The sequence below is a fragment of the Suricata suricatta genome, chromosome 9 (genome assembly GCF_006229205.1).
Source record: "Suricata suricatta isolate VVHF042 chromosome 9, meerkat_22Aug2017_6uvM2_HiC, whole genome shotgun sequence".
Lineage (NCBI taxonomy): Eukaryota > Metazoa > Chordata > Mammalia > Carnivora > Herpestidae > Suricata > Suricata suricatta.
This window is the reverse complement of record NC_043708.1, coordinates 107,645,471-107,671,649: the sequence shown is the minus strand read 5'-3', so window position 1 is coordinate 107,671,649 and position 26,179 is coordinate 107,645,471. Positions and strand designations below refer to the sequence as shown.

The 26,179-nt window shown below is 37.9% G+C and overlaps 1 protein-coding gene across 3 annotated transcripts in view; it reads right to left on the bottom strand.

The window, feature by feature from the left end:
- LRRC49 (leucine rich repeat containing 49) overlaps positions 1-26,179 on the bottom strand; it is a 153,670-nt gene that overhangs the window by 3,519 nt on the left and 123,972 nt on the right. For all 3 annotated transcript variants that reach the window (XM_029952517.1, XM_029952518.1, XM_029952519.1), the window contains 3 exons: positions 18,835-19,020; positions 15,948-16,057; positions 4,890-5,043 (listed from right to left, as the gene is read on the bottom strand). In XM_029952517.1, the coding sequence (XP_029808377.1) occupies positions 4,890-5,043; positions 15,948-16,057; positions 18,835-19,020 (450 nt within the window). The remainder of the gene's footprint in view (positions 1-4,889; positions 5,044-15,947; positions 16,058-18,834; positions 19,021-26,179) is intronic.

The window sequence follows — 26,179 nt, the reverse complement described above, 5'->3', positions numbered from 1 at the left end:
CGAACCGTGAGATCTGACCTGAGCTGAAGCCGGAGGCTCAACCGACTGAGCCACCCAGGTGCCCCTTCTTCAATGTTTTTCAATAACACTTCATAATTTTCTCCTAGAAGGCTTAGACATATTTTATTACTCATTCCTACAGTATTTATTGTTATGGTAAATAGCATATTACTTTAAACTTATTTTTAAATAGGTAACATAGTATATATTGGCTTGCTGGCCCCGGGCTGATTTCTAAAAGCTCCTTATCATTTAGAAGGGTTAGTTGCAAATTTTTTTCATTTCTTTTTTGTCTTTGCTTATTCTATGCCCTGAAGGTCTTTTTCATACAAAAACCACATATAATTTTTCCAAGGTTTCTTGAAAAACTTTTATGCTTTTATTATAAACTTAAAATCTCCAACCCATTTGGAATTTATGCTGATGTAAGATATAATGTCTGAATCTAGCTTTTTTTCTCAGTTCCCTAATTATTCCTAAATCATTTATTGGGTAATCCACCTGACTTGAGATTATTCTTTATCATGTAAAAGAGTCTCTTTTGCATTTGGATGTATATTTGAACTTTCCATTCTATCCCATTAAACTCTGGCCAGCTGTTTTAATTGATAAGACTTTGTAATATGACTTAATATCCAATAGTGCTTGTCTTCTCAATATTATTTTTCAGAGATTTTATGCTTATTTTCCCATAAGTACCACAGGATCAACTTGTCTAAGAAAACCCCTTAATGAAAAATTTTTGGCGTTTTTATTGAGATCATATTAAAATTTATTTTGCTTTAGATCCATCTTATCCAAAACATAGTAGGTTTTTCCATTTGTATAAATCTTTTCTGTGCATCATTCATGTTGAACAGCTTCCTTCACACAGATCATGCACATTTATTAGTCTATTACTAGGTATTTTCTCTTTTTGTGTTACTGCTGTGAGCTGGGTCCTTTCTTTCTGGTTGTTATTTGCTTACATGGAAGCTGTTGATTTCTGCTCCATTACTGAAATTTCCCACAGCTTTTTATAGTTCCTCAACTAAGTATCTTGGGATTCCCAATATTATTCAATATTATTATTCTGCAAATAGTAAGTTCACTTCCTTCCTTTCAAGTAACCACTAATTTCTTTCTTTTGCCTCTTTGCCTTGTCCATATTGATAAATAATAATGGCGATGTGGGCCATCCTTGTCTCGAAGCTGACTTCAATGGTACATTAGGGTTCTATTGCAAATTACATCAAATTTGGTGGCTTAAAATGGCACACGTCTGTCATTTCACAGTTTCCGTGCACCAGGAGTCCCTGCACAGCTTAGCCGGGTGCCCGGGGCTTCACGAGGCTATAGTCAAGCTGTTGGCCAGACTACGTTCCTTCCTAGAGCTTGGATCCACTTCGAGGTGCTTGTTGGCAGAATTCAGTTCGTTGCAGTTGTAGAAGCGAAGCCCCACTTTCTAGCTGGCTGCCAGCAGGGGGTTGCTCTCAGCTCCTAGAATCTTCTTGCAGTTCTTGGCCATGTGACCCTCTCACATGGTGGCTTACTTCTTCAAGGCCAGCAGTCAAATCTCCTATGGAAAGACTGACTCCTCTTCTAAAGGACCTGCCTGATTAGGTCAGGCTTTCCCAGGATAATCTCCCTTTCCAACTGATTAGAGACCTTAATTACATCTGCAAAATCTCTTTACCCTTGCCATAGTCCATCGGTGAGAAGCAGATCACATGCTTACCTGCGGTAAAGAGAGGGGATAATATAGGAGTGTGGACACGATGCGGGTGGGAGTCATGGAGGCCATCTTACTCAGAATTTTGTCTACCATTAATGCTAATGTTTCTACGGTTTCCCCATCAGGCATAATGTTTGCTATCCATTTCCATTTAGCCTATCTGCTGATTTTAAAAAATTAAGAATAGATGTTGAATTGTGTGCAGTGCCTTTTCAATGTCTACAGAAGTAATCCCAACTTGTCACCTTAGCTCTATCAATCTACTAATATTGAATCTTCCTTGCATTTCTAGAATAAACCACACTTGGCTATATGTTTTGTTATTCATTTAATGTTCTGTTGTAGTCCCCTTGATACTTCCCTTTCTTTTTTAAAAAGTTTTTTTTAATGTTATTTATTTTTGAGAGAGGGAGAGACAGAGTGTGAGTGGGGGGAGGGCTGAGAGAGGGGGAGACTCACAATCCAAAGCTGGCTCCAGGTCCGAGCTGGCAGCACAGAGCTTGATGAGGGGCTTGAACTCAGGAGCCATGAGATCATGACCTGAGCTGAAGTTAGACACTCAACCAACTGAGCCATCCAGGCACCCCGCTCCCCCTTCCTTTTTTAAAGAGTTTTTGCATCATCAGTATTCTTAGGTTTCTGGTATAGGTTTTCTTTTTCTGTGCAATCCTAAAAGGTTTCAGATGTAATGTTGTGCTGTCTGCTTTAAAAAAAAAAAAAAAGGAAACATGTTCCTTCTTTTTCAATACTCTTGAACAATTTAACAATCACTGGAATTGTTCTTTAGGGAGTTGGTTGACTTCTTTATGAAATTGTTCTTGTTTTGCATGCAGCTCTTTGGTATTGTTCTAAATGTCTTTTGTTGAAATTAATATTAATTTTTGACTATGGAATCAAGTGCCTTCAAGAAGATAAGGACTGGGGCTCCTGGGTGGCACAGCTCGTTAAGCATCTGACTTCGGCTCAGGTTGTGATCTCATGGTTGGTGGGTTCAAGCCCCGCATCAGGTTCTGTGCTGACAGCTCAGAGCCTGGAGCCTGTTTTGGATTCTGCGTCTCCCTCTCTTTCTGCCCCTCCCCCACTCGTACTCTGTCTCTCTCTGTCTCAAAAAAAAAATAAACTATAAAAAAAAAAGAAGATAAGGACTCACAATTCTGCCAGTTTGGCTTTCATTTTCCTCTTTTGGCCACATCAGGAAGCCCCTATTGGCCAAAGATTAAATTCAGTCCTTTCTAGTCTCTTCTTTTAACATCATCTACCTCAATCACTGTGCTGCTGAAGAGTGAGCTGCTCGTAGCTCCTGGCTCTCTCCTTGTCTTTTTTAAGCTCCGAATGCCTTTTATTCATAGTGTGCTGTTTCTCAGAATTGTCCTTTTTCCTTTGCATACAGTTGCATTTTATCATGTAAGACTGATTATCAGGAAGCCTCTTCTCTAGAAAGCCTCCCTTGACCTGGATAAGATAACCTTCCTTCACTCTGTTGACATAATGACTGATAATCATCCCTGTAGATGTCTTATCTACTCCACTAGAATGTGACATCCTGGGACGCCTGGGTGGCTCAGTCAGTTGAGCGGCTGCCTTTGGCTCAGGTCATGATCTCACAGTTTGTGGGTTCGAGCCCCTTGTTGGGCTCAGTGCTGACAACTCAGAGCCTGGAGCCTGTTCAGATTCTGTGTCTCTGCTCTTCCCCCATGCATGCTCTTCCTTTCTTTCAAAAGTAAATAAACATTAAAACAAACAAACAAAAAAAAGAATGTGACATCCATGAGGATAAGGACAGTGACTTCTACAGCCCAAGGAGTGTGTGTGACGTGATTTTTGAATGAATGAAAGCATGAATGTAGGGAGAAAGGACTTCAAGGTACTGACTTAAAATATCTGAAGAATTTTCATGAGAAAGGGACTAAATCTCTTTTCTACATGACGTGGTATTAGGATCACGAAGAAAAAGCTATTAGGTGACAGATTTCAGCTTCACATGGATAAGAATTTCTTCACCAGTGGAGTTGTTTAGTGATAAAGAGCCACCTCTTGAAAAAGTAATCATTTCTGTATCAGAAGAGTTTAAAGTAGAATCTGAACATCTTTTAGGATGCTATAAGAATACTGTTACATTGGGTTTTCAAGGTATTTTGAAGCTGTACCCCTCAGAGCCCTATGGGTTCCAAAGAGATGCTTCAGGATTGGGCCCGAGGGGACTGAGATGAGGGGAAAGGAAAAGAACAGAAAATCCAATCCAATGATGCTCTGCAGCTGGCCTTTCCCGGGACTACAGCTGGTCTGCCGTTTCTGCTGTGTTTTGACACCGGGTTTCCAGCTACAATATGGTTTGAATAAAAAGTCCCATAGCTGTTTAAAAAAACATCTGAAAACCACTTGCCAGGCCATTTCACTTCCACGTATATATAAAATGTATATATAAAATGTGCCTGGCACAGAAGTTAGAGATGCTCAGTCCTGCTCTCTTTGTCCTGCTCTTGTGCCCTTCAGTCCCCTCAAAATCTCTTGCAGAATCTTCACATTCTATTGTTATTTAAAGGATTTGTTCCTTCAGCTTTCTTAGGAGTTCCATCAAGACCAACACTGAGTACTTTTCTTCTTTGTTGCTTCTGAAGCACCCTGACAGTGTATTCCTCCAATAACCCTCCGAACACAAAGAAGTAAAGAATTAGTTCCAGCTTTTCTGGCGAAGTAGCTACAGTGGAAACAAAGCAGGTTAAAATTCTATTGCATGGTTAAGGACTCAGAAATTAATGGTGCAGGAGAGTGAAAGAAGAGAATGACGACCTCAAGGACGCAAGAAAAGAGAAGAGAAATGGAAGTCGTGCTGAGTCCTCTGCTGACTGACATGAGCTAGTTAAGTACTCGCAGCGAGCCTGTGTGTCCCTTCTCTTAATTCAGAGAGATCAGAACCTTTGGCCCACTTTGGTCTAGATTTCTGATACAGATTTCTTTTGAACATTTCTTTTTTTTTTTTCTGAAATAAAGATACTGAAACTCTGGGCTCTACTTCCTCCTAACACCTCGGTGCCTTCTGTCTCCAGCTGTATGTAGCTTTCCAGAGCAACAAAAAAATGTCATCTTAACTGATTAAAGGGAGAAATGCACAACTGTCCTGTACCAAGCCGTGTGGTACCAGGCACCAGATTCCAAAGACTGATGGTAGTTTTACCTCTAGTCGTTCATTATAAAAGTCTCTTGTGGTATAATTTAGCGTAGCACGATTTGTATTTTCTCCTGCAAGTTTTTTGCTGTCGTTATTTTCTTCACTGACAAGACCAGGTTTTTTCCCTTTGGTTTCCAGCAGATACCGGAATTGCTTCTTTCTGTAGAAAGACAGTAAAGAGATTTAGTTACTACAAGATTTATTAAAATGTGTCTATTTTTGTTGTCTTTAGAGGGAAGCATATGCTCTTTGGAATGTTCATTTTATGAGTTTGAATTATTTATTTGAACTTAGTTTAATACCCCAATCTTTCTACTTACTAAGCTATTCAACCCAAATTCTTTTGTTTCATAACTACCAATCAGCAACATAAACATGTCTCAACCACTTCTACCTTAAAGAAATCAATACAAACTTAAATAATCACAAAGTACAAAACAATCCAGTTGAAGATTGGATTGGCTTACTAGATTAGATTTGGCTTACTGCAGTAAGCCAAACTTTCTAAGTCATTATCTTCCATAAAATATATATTACCTCTTATAAATCACGCAAATAGTTCATAATTCCATTATGCAGCTTGGTGGTATTACTCATAGCTAGAAAATGGAATGGGATACTGGTTTAAGTTTAGGCAAAACAAAATAAATAAAATCCCAAGACCTCCAACTGTTAGTGTGGTAAAATATGCTAAATAATGAACCTGCAAACTTTCTTTGATTAGGAAGAACATAAAGAGTGCTCAGACCATCACTGGCAGACCCATAAGCCTGGACAGAGAACAGCAACTCATCTCTGCGGAGAGTCGATTTCCAGTTCCTGGCAGACTTAGGGTGTCTCTAAAGTGAAGTGGTATTTCTACTTTACTGTAAATTGAACTAAAGATTGGGAGGAGAAGGGGACTAGATCTTTTAAATTTTTTCTTCTTTTTTCCAATTTAAAAGTGTAACACAGTTGGGGCACCTGGTTGGCTCAGTCGGTTAAGGGTCTGACCTCGGTTTAGGTCATGATCTCACAGTCTGTGGGTTCGAGCGCTGCGTTGGGCTCTATGCCAACAGCTCAGAGCCTGGAGATTCTGGGTCTCCCTCTCCTCTCTGCTCCCTCCCCTGCTCATACTGTCTCTCTTTCAAAATTACAAATTAAAAAAAATTTTTTAAGTGTAACGCAGCAATTTTAGAAATTTTAAGGAGTACATATTTTGAAGAGTACAAAGAAATAGATAAAAATCACCCATAAATCTATATAAATCTATAACACTGTTCACATTCAACATATCTTTTTGCAGGCTTTTTAAATGAAGGTTTGTAAAAAGGTAAGATCATATTAAACATCCAAGTTAGTGCACTTGTTTTCACTCAGTGCTACATAATAAGCATTTTCTATTTAATGAATGAATAAAATTCAGTTGTGAGGCTCATCAATTTACTTAAATAGATCTGTTTTTGGATATTAGGTGGTATAATATTCTCACTTTTATAAAGAAGAAAGTGAGTAAAATATGTATCTTTACCTATATTTTATTTATTGATTTTTTAATTACAAAAGCAATGCAAATATATGCTTTATATGACTTAGTCTTTTCAAATAATCAATTTTCCATTAATCCTGTTATTAATATCATTATTTCTTTTAACTTCCTTTAGGATTATTTTACTGTTTTTTCTCCCCTAACTTCTTTAGATAAATGTTTAGCTCATTCATTTTCAGCCTTTATTCTTTTCTAATATAGTCACTTCAAATGCTAAAATGTTTTCATTTAGCTTCTCTGTAACTTGATTCTACAAGTTTTGAAATGTGGTATTTTTGTTATATTTCAGTTTAAGGTAGTTTCTGGTATAAAATTGTCTTTAACCTGTGGGTTATTTAGAAATGTAGGGTTTTTTTGTTTGTTTATTGATTTTTGAGAAAGAGAGTAAGCGAGGGAGGGGCAGAGAGAGAGGGAGACAGAAGATCCAAAGCAGGCTCTGCACTGGTAGCAGAGAGCCTGGTGCAGGGCTTGAACTCATGAACTGTGAGATCATGACTTGAGTCAAAGTCAGATGCTTAGCCGTCAGCCACCGAAACCCCTAGAAATGTGCTTCTTAATTTCCAGATATACGGGATTTCCTGGTTAACACTGAGTAATTGAGTTAAAGCTTAATTATATTGTGAACAGAAAACATGGTCTATGTAAATCCTTTGGAATCTGTTGATAATTGCCTCAAGGATAGTAATTGGTCAATCTTATACATGCTCCATGCATACTTGAAAAGAACATGTGTTCTACAGTTGTTGGGGGCAATGTTTTCTGGACGTCCACTGAGCTGAATTTGTTATTCATGGTGTTCAAATATTTTACATCCTTTTTAAGTTAATTACTCAAAACTACATTGAAACTTCCCACTGTAATTGTGGAGTTGTAGTAATGTCAATTTTGGGCTTGTAGGTTTTTTAAGGCTATGCTAATAGGTGCAAACAAATTAAATTAGCAAATTTATCTTAACATTTCCAATGAATTGAACTTATCATTTTGAAATGATTCTCTCTTAACCTTAGTCAATTTAGTCCTCAATGGCTATTCTGTTTTTTGGCTTTTTATTTTTTTTTTGGTTACTATTGATGTTGTTGATCTTTTCTCACTTTTTTACTTTGTTTTTTTTTTAATGTTTATTTTATTTATTCTGAGAGAGAGAGAGAGAGTGCATGCACGCACATGTGCCAGTGGGGGAGGGTCAGAGTGAGAGGGAGACAGAGAACTCCAAGTCGATTCCACGCTGTCAGTGAAGAGCCCGACAAGGGGCTCAAACTCACAAACTTTGAGATCATGACGCGTGTGGAAATCAAGAGTAGGCCGGTTAACCCACCGAACTACCCAGGTACCCCCGACCTTGACGTAACCTTAGGTTTAGCTTTCATACTTGACGTAACCTTAGGTTTCAGACATATCTCTTATAAACAATATAATTGAACTTCGGTTTTTACTCAATCTGACAATCTTCAGCTTTTAACCAGAACAATGAGTACATTTGTATTTGTCACTGAGGTAGACTGCTAGCACTGATGGTTGTAAGAACTGGCTCCCTGGAATTCACACTCTTTACAACGTGATTCCACAGCTAAGCAGGCTACCTCCATGATTAGGGAACAGCTCTTCCAGCAGGCCTCAAGAGTCCTTGCATGTTTTCTCTCTTTAAACCTGGCCTCTCCCACGAAAACAAGCCCGGGCAGATTTCTGGAGTGTGAGAGACCAAGTGGAGCAAAGACAACTTGTCCCAAGTCTGTCCTAGACCAGCTTACAGCTGCCAACCCCCGAACAAATGAGGGCCCAGGCCAGGCCAACAGAGCTGCCCACCCAACCCACAGGTGACTGCAGACGCATGGGGACCCTGGCCGAGGGCAAAGCCATCCAGCTGACCCACAGACTCAAGGGGAGAAAATGCTTCTTGCTCTAAGCCACTGACTTTTGGTACAAATGGAATTGCTGATATAGTCATATTTAGGTTAAATCTGACTATTTTTTTCTTTCAGTTTGACCCACGTGTTCTGTTTCTTTTTCTCTAGTTTCTTCTCTCCATTTCTCCCCCTTCCTCCTTGTTAGTTGGAAAGCTAATTTTATTTTTATTTTTTGGTTATTATTATCTTTATTCTTTGGTTACCACAGAAATTAGTACATGCACTTTTTTTTTTAGAAAAAAATTTTAACATTTACTTATTTTTGAGAGACAGGGCACAAGCAGGGGAGGGGCAGAGAGAGAGGGAGACACAGAATTTGAGGCAGGCTCCAGGCTCTGAGCTGTCAGCGAGTTTGAGGTGGGGCTCGAACCCACAAATGGTGAAATCGTGACCTGAGCTGAAGTCAAATGCTTAACTGACTGAGCCACCCAGGTGCCCTAGAACATGCTCTCTTAATTTCATATCTGCCCTTAACTATTAGAGTTCCTCCATAGACGATATAAGGATCTAGAACACCATACCTCTATCTACCCCTCCTACACTATACTGTTGTAGTGTATTCCAATTCTGTATCATTTAAACCCCACAACACAGAATTATTGTTGCTTTATACAGTCAATGTTCATTTTGCTTTATTCCGCAAATTCGGGGTTTTCCTTACTCCTCTGTTCTTGCACCTCTGACCTATCTGGGATCACGTTCCTTCTGCCTTAATTATAGGCTCTATAATTTCTTTTAGTAGAAATTATAGAGCCTATAATTAAGTGGGAAATCTCTTAGTTTTTCTTTTTTATTATTTCATTTTAAACTGTCTTTATTTTATCTTCATTCTTAAAAGACATTTTTGCTAGGTACAGAGTTCTAGGTTGTTGGCAATTAATTTCCTTCAGTACACTGAACATTTCATTTATTCTTCTATCTTCTGACTTCCACTGATGCTGTTGTAGGGTCAATTGTTGACATGCACTCCTTTCAAGATAACCTTTTTTTCCTGTTTCTTCTAAAACTCTTCACTTTATATTAGGTGCTCTGTGGTTTCTCTGTGATGGGACTTGTGGGTATATTTCTTTTAATTAAATATATTTGGAACTGGTTGAGCTTCTTTAATGTGTACATTAGTGTATTTCATCAGTTCTAAAAACTTCTTTGCCATTATCTTTAAATACTACCTCTATCCCATGCTCTCTATTATATCTTTTTAAAATTCTATATGTTAAATCTTTTAACTCACTCTATCTCCAAATTTCCTAACTGGTTTTCCATAGGTTCCCTCCTCTTTGTGCTTCATTCTGCAAAATTCCCTCTAGGCTATTTCCTATTTTACTGAGTCTCCTTTCAAGTAGGTCTAATTGGCTATTCAACATCTTAATTAAGTTTTAATTCTGTTTATTGTATTTTTCATTTATCGAACTTACTCTGGTTTCCTTTCGGATCTGATGGATCACTTTTTAAAATGTCTTGCTCTCTTCTGGTATTTTCAACCTTGTCTATTATACCATGAAATATACTATGCATAGTTACTTTATAATCTTTAAGAAGTAATGCCAAAATCCAAAGTATTTGTGGGTCTGGTTTCTGTGTAGTCTTTTTTCTGCTCTTATATATGGTGCCTTATTTCCTCATGTGCTTAATTATTTTACTTCTTTTTTCATTGTCTCCTGGTCATTGTCCTTAAAAATTATTTATGGAAATTTGGGGTGCCTGAGTGGCTCAGTCGGTTGAGCGTCTGGCTTTGGCTCAGATCATGATCCTGTGATTTGTGGGTTTGGGCCCCGCGTCGGGCTCTGTGCTGACAGCTCAGAGCCTGGAGCCTGCTTCGGATTCTGTGTCTCCCTCTCTCTCTCTGAGCCTCCCCTGCTAACGCTGTCTCTCTATCTCTAAAAAATAAATAAAACATTAAAAAAAACTTAATTATTTATGGAAATTCTTTGAGGTAGGTTGAAAGCATCTTCCTCCAAGAGGTGGTACACTTGCTTTTCCCAGGTACCTAGTGACAGCAACATTTAAACTTTAACATCATTTTAAACTCTCCACGCATTATAAAGTCAGGCTGCAGCCCTACATGAGAGCGGTCTTTTGGGTACATTTCTTAGAGACAACTTCGCTCGTTTTATACTCATACCAGGGCAACTCTCCTTGGAAAATCCAGGTGAGAAGAAAGGGAGGCTTATTTCTGACACTACCTTGATGGTGTAGCCATAGGGGTTCTAGCTTAATCTTGGAAAGATCTCAATTTATATTGAGATCCCCGTAGAAGGGGACACGGGCTTTGATTTCTATCTTTCCTTGTTCGAGTCTAATAAAAGTGAAATTTAAGTTTCCTTGAAATGCCTCCAGGTTATAAACACAGTCCGATGCTCATGTTACTTGTTAATGTTCCTTCTTCCCATAGATCTTGGCCTAGTAATTATGTTATATCTTGTCAGTTGTTCAATATTTTTATGGAGTTTTTCATTGTTTATTTGATCCAGAGTTTTTAGTTGTTTTTAATGCGAGGAATTGTCAAAACAAGCTAACTTACCATTATCAGAGAAATTCAATGTATTCTTGATAAAAGTTTCAAACTGTACAGACATCCATAGACTAAAACTTGAAGACCACTCTAACTACTCCGCTACCACTCCTAACATCCACATCCTACAGCTGTTTGTCTTTGTCGCTCCTTTCTGTGTGTCCATATATATACATACATATTTACTCTGTTGCTTTGAAAAATAACATTGGGTCATGATATAAATGCTCTTTAATGCTTTATTTTATTTAATGAACTATTTGTCTCTGGATCATTTCATGTCAGAACAGAAAATCTACTTAAATCCTTTTTCCCCCTTGTTCTTCTTATCCTCACAGCTACATAACGGCTGTGATGTAGGTCATATCATATGGATACTACTGCATTCATAGTTTAGAAGTGTCATGATTTGTCTAGCTTTCTCTATTGTTAGACATTTAGTTACTTTCCAAAGTTAAGCTGCTACAAACAATAAGGCAATGGTAACACAGGTTTTTGTGCCCATGTATGTGCATGTCAATAGGCTACATTCCTAGTATTAGAACTTCTGGGTTCAAAAATATGATAGATATTGCCAAACTGCTATCCTTAAGAGTCTGCATACCAAAAGTACAAAGTTATATTTCCCTGAATATTAATCAGCCTCCAGTATTATTCGTTTTTAAACTTTTAAGTCATTCTCATTGGCAAAAAAATGACATCTTATTCTTTTAATTTAATTTTTATTTCTCTGATTACAAGTAAGTTTGATCTTATGTATTTGTCCATTTGTATTTTTGGTTTTTTAGTAAAGTTTCTATATGCTTTGCTTACTTTCATGTTGACTGTCTTTTTCTTACTAAATTTGTAGAAATTCATTAAAAATTTGTTAAATATGTTGCAAATATATTCTCTCTGTCTGTTCATGTCTTTTGACCTTATGATGTGTTTTATCATACAGAAGTTTACAATTTTTGTGAGTTAAATGTGTCAAAACTTATAGTAGTATTAGAAAATATCATTAGGGTACCTAAGTAGCTCAATGGGTTAAACGTCCAACTCTTGACTTTGGCTCAGGTCGTGATCTCATGGTGTGTGAGTTTGAGCCCCATGTTGGGTTCAGTGCTGACAGTGCAGAGCCTGCTTGGGATTCTCTCTCTCCTGCTCTCTCTCTGCTGCTCCCCTGCTTATGCTCTCTCTCTCTCAAAATACATAAATAAACGTTAAAAAAAACCAGATACAAAAATCATCTTACTTAGTTTACTGAGAAATCACACTGGGATTGTTGATTGGAAACTTATTAACTATGGGATTTAATTAAAATAAATTGACTTCTTTATTAAAGCCTCAGAATCCATTAACAATGTATACCTCTCCATTTTTTAGACAATTTTTTATTCCTAATTTCACTGTTTATTTCATATTTTGTGTCAGGTGGATTTCCTGATGTTTATATTTTTTATTGCCTCTATAAATGGAATACTGTTTCTAATACTATTTTTAGTAACTTATTATTTTAATAAAAATACCAATTATTTTTGCATGTTGATATATAGTATCTGGTTCCTTAGCATATGTAATCTGATTAGTTATAAAAAATTTAATGGTTGAGTACTTGTACTTTCCTTAGAAAATGGTCTTTATAGTCAATTTTTGCTTTTCCTAGTCAATTATTCTTTTTCCAATTTATTATTTTTTTTAAAGTTGCTTTATCTTTATTAACTTATTCCCTCCATTTAAAAAAAATTTTCCCTTGGTGTTTTTCTAGCTCCTTGAGTTGAAAGCCTCATTCATTAATTTCCAATTTTCCTTGTTTCCTACCAAGCATGTAAAAGATCTATCATTTTCTCTCAGTACCATTTTAGCAACATCCCACAGGCTGTGACAGTTCTCTTGTTACCAAATTCAGTTATATGTGATTTATGACTTTGGTTTTAATTTATTCTTCTATCCCAAAGAGTTAAAGTACTTTTGAAAATTCTTTATAAAAAAAGGAATACAATAATAACAATAAAAAGAATAAAAACCAAACAGAACAAAAACCAAAAAGGTAACCTGAGCAGCATCTATAGACATACAGTGAAAGTAGGCTTCTACGCACTTTGGAACTCTTAGTGTCCTTCAGTTCAACTCCCAGAGACAGTAATTTTTAAAAAATCAAATACTTAAAGTTACATAAGGATACCTTTGAAACGTATGTGCCATTCCTCATACATTACAGTACACTACACAGATGTTCTATAACTCGCAGTTTTATTTTCTAAGACATCTTCAGACTGTTTCATATCAGAACCTCTATTTTTAGGATTGCAAGTCATCGGTCCCTTATTAGTGGAAATTTAGTGAGTTTTCACATTTTTGCTACACACTGCAGTACAAGTCCTTAAACACATATATTTGTGCTTATGTAAAAACCACTATCTGAAGAAGATTCCTTTAAAAAGTGAAATTACCAGTCACGGGGCGTGTACACTTAAAACTTGTCCGGTATTGTTAAATTGCTATGTGAAAGAGTTGCCTCAACTTATAGCATGGACAGTGTATAAGAATTGTTTCAATATGCTGTATATGATCAGACCTTTAGTTATCTCATGTTTTAAAATTCTCATGTCTGTAAATTTGAGGTGAGGTCAAACATCTTTTTTAAGTTTAAAGGAACTTGTATTTTGTTTTCTGGGTAACTGCTTCTCCTGTTTCTTTGTTTTTCCAATTTCATCTGGGTAACTTTTTGGCTCACTATTTTCTAATTTTCTGATATGATTAGAGAAAGTAATCTGAGTATGCTTTTTGGGAAACATGGAGTTCTTCTTTGAGTTAAATATATATCCAATTAAACATTTCATATGTGTTTGAATAGAATTTTTTTCTGAATTGGGAATAAGATTCTGGAAATAAAATTATATTTATTTGACATAGTACATTAACTGTGCTATTCAAATTCCCCATATTCTTTTTATTTTGGCTTATTTGGTCTACTGAACAAACAGATTAATATCTATCACAATAACTGTGAATTTGTCAATGTATACTTGTATTTGTTTACATATTTAGGAGCTTAGTTACATTAAGCTTCATCACCATCACCTTTTTGGTAGATTGTAGCTTTTGGTGTCATCAAGTCTATTATCGCTAATATTAATATTCCCAGATTTGTTACTGTTGTTGGCATTTGCCTGTTATATATTTGTATCCTTTTATTTTCAAACTTTATATATTGTTTTCTTGAGGGGCATTTCTCAAATACAACATGTAACTCAATTTTTAACCCAATTTGATAGCCAATATCTATTAATAAGAGAAATTCATTCAGTAATACTTGTTATAACTGACATGTTTACTTTTATTTCCCTTCTACCTTTTTGTTGATCAATCCTTTTTCTTTTTAGTGGTTTATAAACTACATCTAGTCTTCCTTCCTAATAGTTGTCCCTAACATTTTAACACACACAGTTAAACATGTACTTTTTCATCAATTTCTGATGTTAATTAGTACCAATTATTTTGCCCAAAGGGGGAAAAAACTGGCAAAGTTTAACTTCCTTTCTTTTAGGAATTTCTGGGATTTTTATATTCTAATTATTAATCTCTTTCCCTTAACATTAATATTTTTTAACTATAATTTTTACTTATTTCTTTCCATACCATCATTTCTTGAATTCAATGCTTCCTATATTTTTTATTTTTTTGACAGAGAAAGAAAGAATGTGTGGTGGGAACAGGGGTAGAGGAAGAGAGAGAGAGAATCCCAAGCAGGCACCACACCTGCCACAGGGCTTGATCCTATGACTGTGAGATAATGACCTGAGCCGAAAGCAAGGGTTGGACATTCAACCGACTGGGCCACCTCGGCGCCCCCAAGACTTCCTATTTCCTGCATTCACTGTTCATTTTATAGCAGTCCCTCCTTCAATACATTTTTCCCAAGTGATTCTCTAGGTTTTTTATGGGGTTTAGATTGTACCAATCAGACACACTTTGATAAGATCTGAAATCAGAACCTAGCTATATGGGGAAGTAGAGGTAATACACAAGATACCCATTTTTTTCTCTGTTTTTAGGCACAAATTACAGCAGGCTCTGAACATGGCTCTGCAACCAAGTTCTGGGACAGGAGTGGGGAACTTCCTGACCCTCAGTGTAGTTGCAACGGTAAGACGCTGGAGGCTGCAACGGCGGTGACAGTGTCCTACTTAGCCAACTCCCTGAGCAGAGGCGGCGGTTTCCTTGGTGGGCTGGTTCTGTGTGTCATTCTGGGAGTCATGAGACTCCCCGCCCCTTCCAGTGATGGTGTGGACAACGAATTCCTTGTATATCAGTTGCTTTCTGCTTATTCTGGCCAGAGTGAATTCCCTTGTCTACAACTGAATCATGATGGACACACCATGCCCAGCTCTCTCCTTCCATTCACGTGCATTTCGTCAGTGTGTTCTGTCAGGTATGCCTCTTCTAAGTATTTTTCAAATTATCCTTTTCCCCATTCTGTCTTAGTTCATGCCTTCAGAATCACCCTCCTCGACTATAACTAGCCTCTTGATTGGTCTCCAGTCCTTCCATTTCTGTCTGCTCAAATGGCAGCCTTTCTAGAACAGACATCTAATCACATGATTCTTGTGCTTAGTTATAAAGCACACGTTTTCACTTTTGTTTTGAATGGATTCAAAATCAGACCACAATCTTTGTAGCTTCGTTTCCTGTCACTATTCACAATGATGCCATGCTCCAATTATACTGAAGTCTTTACAATTCCTTGCGCCGTTGCAGATCGCTTTCCCCTGTATCCTGTAGCCGAAAAACTACCCATTCCTGAAGAGCTAGATAAAAAGTTACCTCCTCTGTGAAGCCTTCCCTTATGTTCTTCCAAACTAAAGTTGGTCTTTCCTATACTCTTTCATTCCTTTCTTATAGCACCTGAAACATTTACATTATGAGTGCTTACATACATCTTTAAACTGTTAGCTTATAAGCCACCTAAGAGCAAGAATTTTGTCTTATTCATCTTCACGTCCCAACCCTTTGAGGAGGGCTAGCCACAAGACAAATCTAGGATAAATCTTTGTGGGATGCATACATGGCAGTTAAGAGTTATTCCTTCTTTCTAGGGCAACAGAAATTCTATAAAAATGATGGAGATTAAAGCTTACCTGGCATCACCCAGAATTGAAATCAGACGGTACTGGGGTAACTCGGAAGATGCTACATGTGCGAGGATTCCAAAGAGCCTTTCAGCCATGATCATATCATTCTGTGTCACCTGAAGAGATACAGCGGAGACGGGTCAAAATGACACTGTATCGAGCTGGGTACAACTAACACATTTTCAAAGAAATGTCTAGCTTGAGTGTTTCCTTTCAGTCCAGGAAAGTACCTTCTCCTGGGCTGTAAGAGGAGAGTTCTCACTGACATCTCTTTCATCCCTGAGCTTAATTGGAATGAAGATGACAGGTGTGGCTCATGGTGATGGAGGATGACGGGGGTGATGAGTTAGCTCGGACTTAAAGCAATGTTCCCTGGGAAATATATGTGAGGCGCCTTAAATTCTTAATGCATTTTTTTTCAGGAATTCTATAGCTTCTTGGAGTAGAATGATTTAAGGGGAAACTTCTCAAGTGTCAGTGGAATAGATTCACTTCAATAATGTGCCAAAGGTAAGCCAAGGTGTTGTTCATACTTTGCTCCTATAACAATAATTTTGTCCCTTCCTGAGAGATGGAAATTAGACAAAGACACCCCTGTTCCTTGTAAAATTATATCTACCTTTCTCTCCACAAGGAGTAATTTGTCACAGGTTTTCTCTGTGAGGGCTTCTTCCTATGTTAACCAAAGAAAGTACTAAAAGCTAAAAGTGGGACTTGGATTAATATCTGGGCATATTTCCTTTAACATAAAATAGGGTTGTTTGCATTTTAAATACTACTAATTTGTGTATATAGATGTAGTGACTCCCCAGCCAGGGGTTATTCTGGCCCCTAGAGAACATTCGACAATGTCTGGAGACATTTTTGGTGACCACAACTGGCAGAGGGATGCTACTAGAATCTAGTGGGGAGAAGCCAGGGACACTGCTAAACATCCTACAATGCACAGGACAGCCCCCATGACAAAGGATTACCTGGGCCAGAATGTCAACAGAGCTGAGGTTGAGAAATCCTGGTATAAATTTTGGAATGTAAAACATTCACTAATGCTAGCTGTAATACACTTCACAGGCGCTTTCCAAAAAATAACCCATAATTCACAAGCATCTTATACACAGGACTCCTTGCAGACTGACACTTTCCTTAGACCTCCAGAGTTAATGAGCTGCTGGTCCCTCAAACTTTTCCTTCAGCTGACAATGAAGTTGTTTGGTCTAACACAGTCACCTAGTGGCCACTGTAGGCCACTACTCCGTCTTTGCTTCTTGATGTTCACAATTCAATTAATTCTGCCTCAAGTAATATTATTCTCTCATATATAAAGAGAGCTAGATACATAATCTTGCTACATATTTTCAAGGTTGAGATAAGTAGCTTTATTTTATACTTTTAATCAAAGGTCAAATATCCCTGGCATTGACATTTAAGGAACTTTATATCAGAATAAGTTATATTGGTTCTTTCTAATTCTTCTTTTATGTAATTATATTGTACTATTCTTTCTATTTCAAGGTTCACTAATATTTAGTATACACCTCTCATAGTGGTCCACGTCTGGGTAAATATATTATTTAGGCTAATGGGGATAACAGCTTGGCCATTAATGAAGAATTACTCATTGATAGCTAAAATAACTATTCTACTTCCAATCCAGGGTAGCTGTGGAAAACTTTGGGACTAATTACTAGGTCTGATCAATGACTCATGACCTCTCTGGGAAAGTACCACGGGAGTACACAAGAGTACACCAGATCTCTTGAGAACTCGCTGGAGAAATTCATAGTCAGCCGAAGGTTCCAGATTTGTCCTACATCTTCAACAGACAGCTGATGCTGTGGTCACGAGCCTACCGTGGTTGATGCAAATTTCACTTGACCCTTGTCCACTGACTCAGAGATCTCCAGCCTCTTAGCCCTACACTGGGTTTCTGGAGTGCTGGGCCAGACGTACTTGTGGTGCATCCATTGCAGAGAAATACAACTGCTGTTACCACGGTGCTGGCAAACCCGATTACAGCTCATTCTACAGTAAGGAAGTCTTCCGAATTTTAAGGGATAATCATAATAATACTAACAGCATAGAGAGATTTTCTTCCCTTGGAAAATTATTTAAATTCAGTTCAGGAATTCCTCAGTAGAGGAAGAAGCATAGTTTCTCTCTCTTCTTCTAAAATAGCGTTTAGAGAACACAGGCTTTGGATAAAAGGAAGATTATTCTTGTGACAAGCTTAGCGCAATCGATCTGAAAAATAGCTTTTCACTAATAATATCCCGGGCCTGAGCTACACAGCGCAGGGTGTCCACAGGCAGCTGTTACAGACTATTAAAAAGCAGCCCAGACATTTACATATGCTTGTTTTATTTCCTTTTTCTCTCAGTTTTACTTTCTCTTCTTTTATCTTTCTTCCTTGCCTATTTCTCCTACTCATCGTTTTTCAAATCGTTTTTCTTTCCCTGTGAACATTCTCCTTTTCCCTCACTTTCCTCCTCCCTCCCTCTTCTACGGCCCTTGTCAGCAGACATTTGGGCGTTACTTCCCTGCCTTTCTTACATGCAGGGCAGTCTGTAAACACTTTGATGTAAGAGTTCTTTATTTTTTAAAAAATTATCATTCTACCAACATTGTACTTCTCAAGTACTTTCAAACAACGGTAAAAGTATTTACTATCCACCATGATTTGGTTGCTATTTTTAAAGTCTGTCTAGTGCTTTAGAAGCTTTTTTGAGAGATTTTTAGCTCTCTGACATTGTAAATGTCAAGATTTGGGGAGGAAAAAAACCCACAATATTTCTCAAAAGTTCTGCCATGGTTCCTGAAATTCCTGCCCATTTCTTTATGACTATATCCCCGAAAAGGGAGTATTAATGCCACAGTTGACTTATGTTTAGCTTACCTCTGTCCCATTTATTTTCTGCATACTAAAATGGCTCAGCCTAAACAGTACATAGTATTTCCAGAGTGTAAAATTGACAACTGGATTTCCTTGAGGATCAATTGTCAACTGGTCAACGCGGCGGAGCTGAGCCAGTGCATTAAATTGCTGCAGCATTACAAGGTTTGTTTCCTTGAATTTAAGGTGCTACAAAGATAAAACACAAAAAAAGCTGAACATTGAATTCAACCATCTTAAAATGTTAACATTACAGCTTCACTGATCATTCCCCCGAGTAACTTGTAAACTTTAGGCTTGGCGAATGTTTTCAATTGCACTCAATCAATGGAATCTACTAAACTTACATAATTTTAATCTATCTAATGCATCACTGATGGAATCCATTAATCCAGGCAGTATTGAATTCAAAGTGATTTCACACCTGCAAAGGACATCCCCCACAGACTACCAAACTAAGATTCTTAAAGTTCTATAAACATACAATAATCCAGACTTTTAGGCAATACAAACACTTGATATGCTTTACACTGAAATTAAGTATACAAAGGAAAGATTAGAAATAAAATTTGCAGAGCTTTAAAAATAGAGGGTTCACAGTGCTTCTGAACAGAACTAGCTATTCATTATTACCTGTATCTTGCTAATTACTATGCAGGCTATTTCAATTGGCTGTGAGAAAAGAAAATCACTAAAACGGAAATGCTAATGTAAGTGTTCTTTCTGTAAGAGAAATTGGATGCTCTTTTCTAAACATATTGTCTCCACTTCTATCTATCTTCTTTGGGGAGCGATTTATAAAAAGAGAGGTGAAGGAAATCACTTGGCTAACAGAGAAAAAGATAACAATAATAAAAACCCAAGGGAGAACTCAGTTTCTGCAAATAGATACTAATAAGTAATACAATAGCATGATAAACAGCTAATTGGAAAAACTGGAAAAAGCTAATCTCTCAAACTAATTTTTAAAAAATTTTAATTCCAGTATAGTTAACATGCAGTGTTATATTAGTTTTGGGTGTGCAATATAGGGATTCAACAATCCTATACATTACTCAGTTCTCATCAGATAAGTGTACTCTTAATCCTCATCGCCTATCTCGCCCATCTCCACTGACCTCCCCTCTGGCAACCATAAGTTTGTTCTCCATAGTTAAGAGTTTGTTTTTGGCTTTGGTCTCTTTTTTCCCCTTTGTTTCTGAAATTTCACATATGAGTGGAATCATATGGTATGTGTTTCTCTGAGTTGGTTTACTTAGCATTATATTCTCTACAGCAATTCATGTTGTTGCAAATGGCAAGATTTCATTCTTTTGATGGCTGAATAATATTCCATTGTATGTATGTCTGTATGTATGTAGTATCACATAAATACCACATGTATGTATCACATCTTCTTTATCCCTTCATCTATGGATGGGCACTGGGCTGCTGCCATAGCTTGGTATTGTAAATAATGCTGCAGTAAACGGAGGGGTACATTTATCTTTTCAAATTAGTGTTTTTATATTCTTTTTCTTTTAAATGTTTATTTTTGAGAGAAAGAGATCATAAGCAGGGAAGGGGCAGAGAGAGGAGGACAGAGGATCTGAAGCAGGCTCTGCACTGACAGCAGCGAGCCTGATTGGGGCTTGAATTCATCTGAACCATGAGGTCATGAACTGAGCCCAAGTCGGATGGTCAACCAACTGAGCTACCCATGTAGCTCAAATGAATATGTCATTTGTAAATATCTTCTCCCACTCGGTAGGTGTTTTTGTATTCTTTGTGTAAATACCTAGTAGTGCAGTTACTGGGTGGTAGCATACTTCTATTTTTAGTTTTTGGAGGAAACTCCATACTGTCTCCCACAGTGGTTACACCAGTTTGCATGCCCCCCAACAGTGCACAAAGTTTCCTTTTTCTCCATACTCTCCAACACTTGTTTCTTGTGGGGTTTTTTCAATGTTTATTTGAGAGAAAGTAAAGAACATGAACAGGGGAGGGGCAGAAAAAGAAGGAGAGAGAGAATCCCAAGCGGGCTCTGTGCTGACAGCACACAGAGCCTGATGTGGGGCTCGATCTCATGAACCGAGATCATGACCTGAACCAAAATCAACAGACTCCCAACTGACTGAACTACCCAGGTGCCCCTGTCTCTTTTTTTATTTTAACCATTCTGACAGCTGTGAGGTGATATCTCATGTGTTTTTGACTTGCATTTCCCTGATGCTGAGTGATGTTGAGCATCTTTTCATGTGTGTGCTGACCATCAGTATGTCTTCTTTGGAGACATGTCTGTCCATGTCTTCTCTCCATTTTTAAATTAGGTTATTTTAGGTGTTGAGTTGTAGAAGTTCTCTATACATTTTAGATACTGACCTTTTATTGAATATGTCATTTGCAAATATCTTCTCCCATTCAGTAGGTTGCATTTTAGTTTTATTGTTTCCTTTGTTGTGCAGAAGCTTTTTATTCCTAGGTATTCTCAATAATTTAGTTTTGCTTTTGTTTCCCTTGCCTCAGAAGACATATCTAGAAAGAAGTTGCTTTGGCTGATGTTAATCAAGATACTGCCTTTGTTCTCTTCTAGTATTTTTTTTGGGGGGGGTTTCAACTCTCACATTTAGGTCCTCAGTCCATTTTGAGTTTATTTTTGTGTGTGTGTGGGGTAAGAAAGTGGTCCAGTTCCACTCTTTGGCATGTAGCTGTCCAGTTTTTCCAACAACATTTGTTGAAAAGACTGTCTTTTTCCCATTGCATATGCTTGCTTCCTTTGTTGAAGATTAATGGACTATACAATTATAAGTTTATTTTTGGACTCTCTGTTCTGTTCCATTGATCTACGTGCCTATTTTTGTGCCAATACCATACTGCTTTGATTACTACAACTTAGTAGTATATCTTGAAATCTGGGCTTGTGATACCTCTAGTTTTGTTCTTTTTCAAGACTCATTTGGCCATTTGGGGTTTTTTTGTGGTTCCATACAAACTTTAGGATTGTTTGTTCTAGGTCTGTGAAAAATGCTGGTGGTATTTTGATAGGGATTGCATTAAGTCTGTAGATTGCTTTGGGTAGTATGAACATTTAAACAATATTTGTTCTTCCAATCCATAAGCATGGAATACCTTTCCATTTCTTTGTGTCACCTTCAATTTCTTTCATGAAAGAGTTTTCAGAGTACAGCTCTTTCACTTCCTTAGCTATTCCTAGGTATTCTGTTATTCTTGATGCCACTGTAAATAGGATCATTTTCTTAATTTCTCTTTTTGCTACTTCATTATTAGCATATGGAAATGCAATGGATTTCTATATATTGATTTTATATCCTGAGACATCACTGAGAGTTTGAGGATTTTTTAAATCATGAATGGCTATTATACTCTGCCAAATGCTTTATCTACATCTACTGAAACGATCATATGATCATTTGTTCATGTGATGTATAATGTTGTTGATTGATTTGCAAATATTGAACCACCCTTGCATCCTGGGATTAAATCCCACTTGATCGTGGTGAACAATTTTTTTAATGTATTGTTGGATGTGGTTTACCAGTATTTTGTTGAGCATGTTTGCATCTATGTTCAGCAGAGATATGGTCTGTAACTCTTTTTTATCTGTGTGTTTATCTAGTTTTGGTATCAAGGTAATTCTGGCCTCATGGAATGAACTTGGAAGTCTTCTTTCCTCTTCTACTTTTTGGAATAGTTTGAGAAGAATAGGTAGTCACTTTTCCTGAAATGTTTGTTAGAATTCACTTGTGAAGCTGTCTGGTCCTGAACTTTGGTCTGTTGGAAGGTTTCAATTACTGATTCAATGTCATTACTGGTAATCAGTCCATTCAAAACTTTCTAGGGATGCCTGGGTGGCTCAGTCGGTTAAGCGGCCAACTTCGGCTCAGGTCACGAGCTCACGGTTCGTGGGTTTGAGCCCTGCATCGGGCTCTGTGCTTACAGCTCAGAGCCTGATGCCTGCTTCAGATTCTGTGTCTCCTTCTCTCTGACCCTCCCCCACTCACGCTCTGTTTCTGTCTCAATCATAAATAAACATAAAAAGTTTTTTTAATTAAAAATACTTTCTATTTCTTCTTGATTTGGTTTTGGTAGTTTATATATTTCTAGGATTTATTTTAAAAATATATACTTACAAATACATTTATAGTTTATTTATAAATTTATGTATAAATATATACTTACATGTATACATTTCTCCTAGGTTATCCAGTTTGTTGGCATATAATTTTTCACAATATTCTCTTATAATCCTTTATATTTCTGTGGTGTCAGTAGTCAGTTCTTCTCTTTCATTTATGATTTTATTTGAGTCCTCTCTCTCACTTTCTATCTTTTATGAATCTGGCTAAAGGCTTATTAATTTTGTTGATCTTTTCAAAGAGCCAGCTCTTGGTTTTATCGATCTGTTCTCTTGCTTTTTGTTTCTATTTCACATTTTTCTGTTCTAATTCTTTATTATTTCCTTCCTTCGACTGTTTTGGAGTTTTGTTTGTTCTTTTTCTAGCTGCTTTGGGTGTAAGATTAGGTTGTTTGAGATTTTTCTTGCTTCTTGAGGTAGGCTCTATTGCTCTAAACTTCCCTCTTAGAACAGCTTTTGCTACATCCTAAAGATTTTAGACTGTCATGCTTTCATTGTCATTTGTTTCCATGCATTTTTTCCTTTCATCTTTGATTTCTTGGCTGACCCATTCACTGGTTAGTAGTGTGTTATTTAACCTCCATGTATTTGTGTTCTCTCCTGATTTTTTCTTGTGGTTGATTTCTAGTTTCACAGTGCTGTGATCAGGAAAGATGCATGGTATGATGTCAGTCTTTTTGAATTTGTTGACACTTGTTTTGGGGCCTAATATGTGATCTACTCCAGGGAATGTTTCATGTGCACTTGAAAAGAATGTGTACTCTGCTGTTTAGGATGGAATGTTTTGAATACATCTGTTAGCTATATCTGGTCCAATGTGTCCTTCAAAGCCACCTTTTCCTTGTTGATTTTCCACTGATGTAACTGGGGTGTTAAAGTCCCCTAATATTATTGTGTTACTATTGATTATTTCCTTTATGTTTGTTTTTAGCTGCTTTATGTATATGTATATTTACAATTGTTATGTCTTCTTTTTGGAGTGCTCCCTTTATTATTATATAGTGTCCTTCTTTGTCTTTTGTTAGTCTTTGTTTTAAAATCTATTTTGTCCGATAGAAGTATTGCTACCCCAGCTTTCCTGTCACTCCCATTTGCATTATACATCCTTTGCCATCCCTTCGCTTTCAATCTGCATGTGTCTTTAGGTCTAAAATGAGTCTCTTGTAGGCAGCACATAGTCTTGCTTTTTTGTCTGTTCCATCGCCCTACGTCTTTTGATTAGAACACAGTCCATTTACATTCTAGGTAATTACCGACAGGTATGTACTTGTTGCCATTTTGTTGCATGTTGTATGGTTGCTTTAGTAGTTCTTCCCTGTTCCTTCCTTCTCTTGCTCTCTTCTCTCACAGTTTGCTGACTTTCTTTAGTCACATACTTGGATTTCTTTCACTTTATTTTTTGCATATCTATCACTGGTTTTTGATTTGTGGTTACCATTACACTTATATGTAACATCCTATGCATATGGCAGTCTTTTTAAGTTGACAGCTGCTTAAGTTTGAACCCATTATAAAAACACTAAATGTTTACTCCTTTCCACACGTTAGGTAAATTGTGTCATACTTTACATCCGTTTGTGAATCCTTTGGCTGATATTTATAGATATACTTAATTTTATTGCTTTTGTGCTTTGTACTTTTCTTACTCCTGCTTATAGTCTTTCTGTTCCACTCAGAGACCCCTTTAACATTTCTTGTAGGGCTGGTGTAGTGGTAAGGAATTCTTTTAACTTTTGTTTGTCTGGGAAATTCTTGATCTCTCCTTCTATTCTAAATGATAGCCTTGCTGGATAGAATATCCTTAGTTGCAGGGTTTTTTTCTTTTGGCACTTTGAATATATCATGCCACTCCCTTCTGACCTGCAAAGTTTCTGCTGAAAAACCAGCTCATTTCCCTTATATGTAACTGGTTTCTCTTCTGTTGCTTTTAAAATTCTCTCTTGATCACTACTTTCTGCCATTTTACTTATTATGTGCCTTGCTGTGGACCTCCTTAGGTTGGTTTTTTTGTTTTGCTAGGTGTTTGCCAGTGATGCAGTAGCACAGAATGGCGGGGTGCTTTCCTTGTGTTGTCCCCTGAGAAGCTATCATTGGTGGGCAAGGCCAATGGTGTGACTCAATATCTGACCCCGGCCCATTGCTGGGCCCGAAGTGAGGCTGCTGTGTCTGGTTAATCTCCCCTCTCCCCAGGGCAGGAGTCACTCTGGAGTGGTGGGGGCCCTTTTCGAAGCTGCTTGCACAGTGCCAGGCTTGTGGCACCACTTTGGGAGGGCTCTGGTGAAGCCTGTATTGGAGGGGGCAGGTCTACAGGAGACTGCAGGTGCAGGGCCTATGGGGCCAGCAAGGTCCACCCATCACAGGGGGGACCTGCAGCCACACAGGATACCTCCTGCCTGGGCCAGGATGGAGGGTGCGTGTCTGCAGAAGCACGTAGGGATGGGCACACTGCTCACCAGCTAGGTGGAGAGTGTGGTGCCATGCTAGTTCTGCAGGTGTCTGTGTATCTAGGCTGTGGGGTGGGGGGTGGGAAACGGCACCTGCCTGCTCTTTAGGTCTTGAAATGGCCTCCAAAAGATCCCTGCCCCCTCCAGCACATGTTCTGAGACTAGTAAGTAAATCTTCCCTGTATATCCCGGGGGATTTTTCAAACTGCTGCTTCTATGCTGTGCATCAGTAGAACTGTTTGTTGTGCTGTCCCTTTAAGGGTGGGAACTCAGTTTTCTCTAGCCCTTTGGCTCTTCCAGAGCTACACCCACTGGTTTTTAAAGTTTATTTATGGGGCACCTGGGTGGCCCAGTCGGTTAAACCTCTGACTTTAGCTCAGGTCATGATCTCACATTTGTGGGTTTGAGCCCTGCGATGGGCTCTGTGCTGACAGCTCACAACCTGGAGTCTGCTTCGGATTCTGTGTCTCCCTCTCTCTCTGCCCCTCCCCCTCTCATGCTCTGTCTCTCTCTGTATCAAAACTAAATAAAACATTAAAAAAATTTTAAATTTATTTATTTATTTTGAGAGATAGAGAGTGTAAGTAGGGGAGGGGCAGAGAGAGAGGGAGAGAGAGAATCCCAAGCAGGTTCTGTGCCATGTGGGGCTCGATTCTACTAACTGTGAGTTTGTGACCTGAGTCGAAATCAAAAGTTGGACCCTTAACTGACTGAGCCACCCAGGTACCCCATGCCTGCTGGCTTTTAAATGTCCAGGTGTTATCCCCAA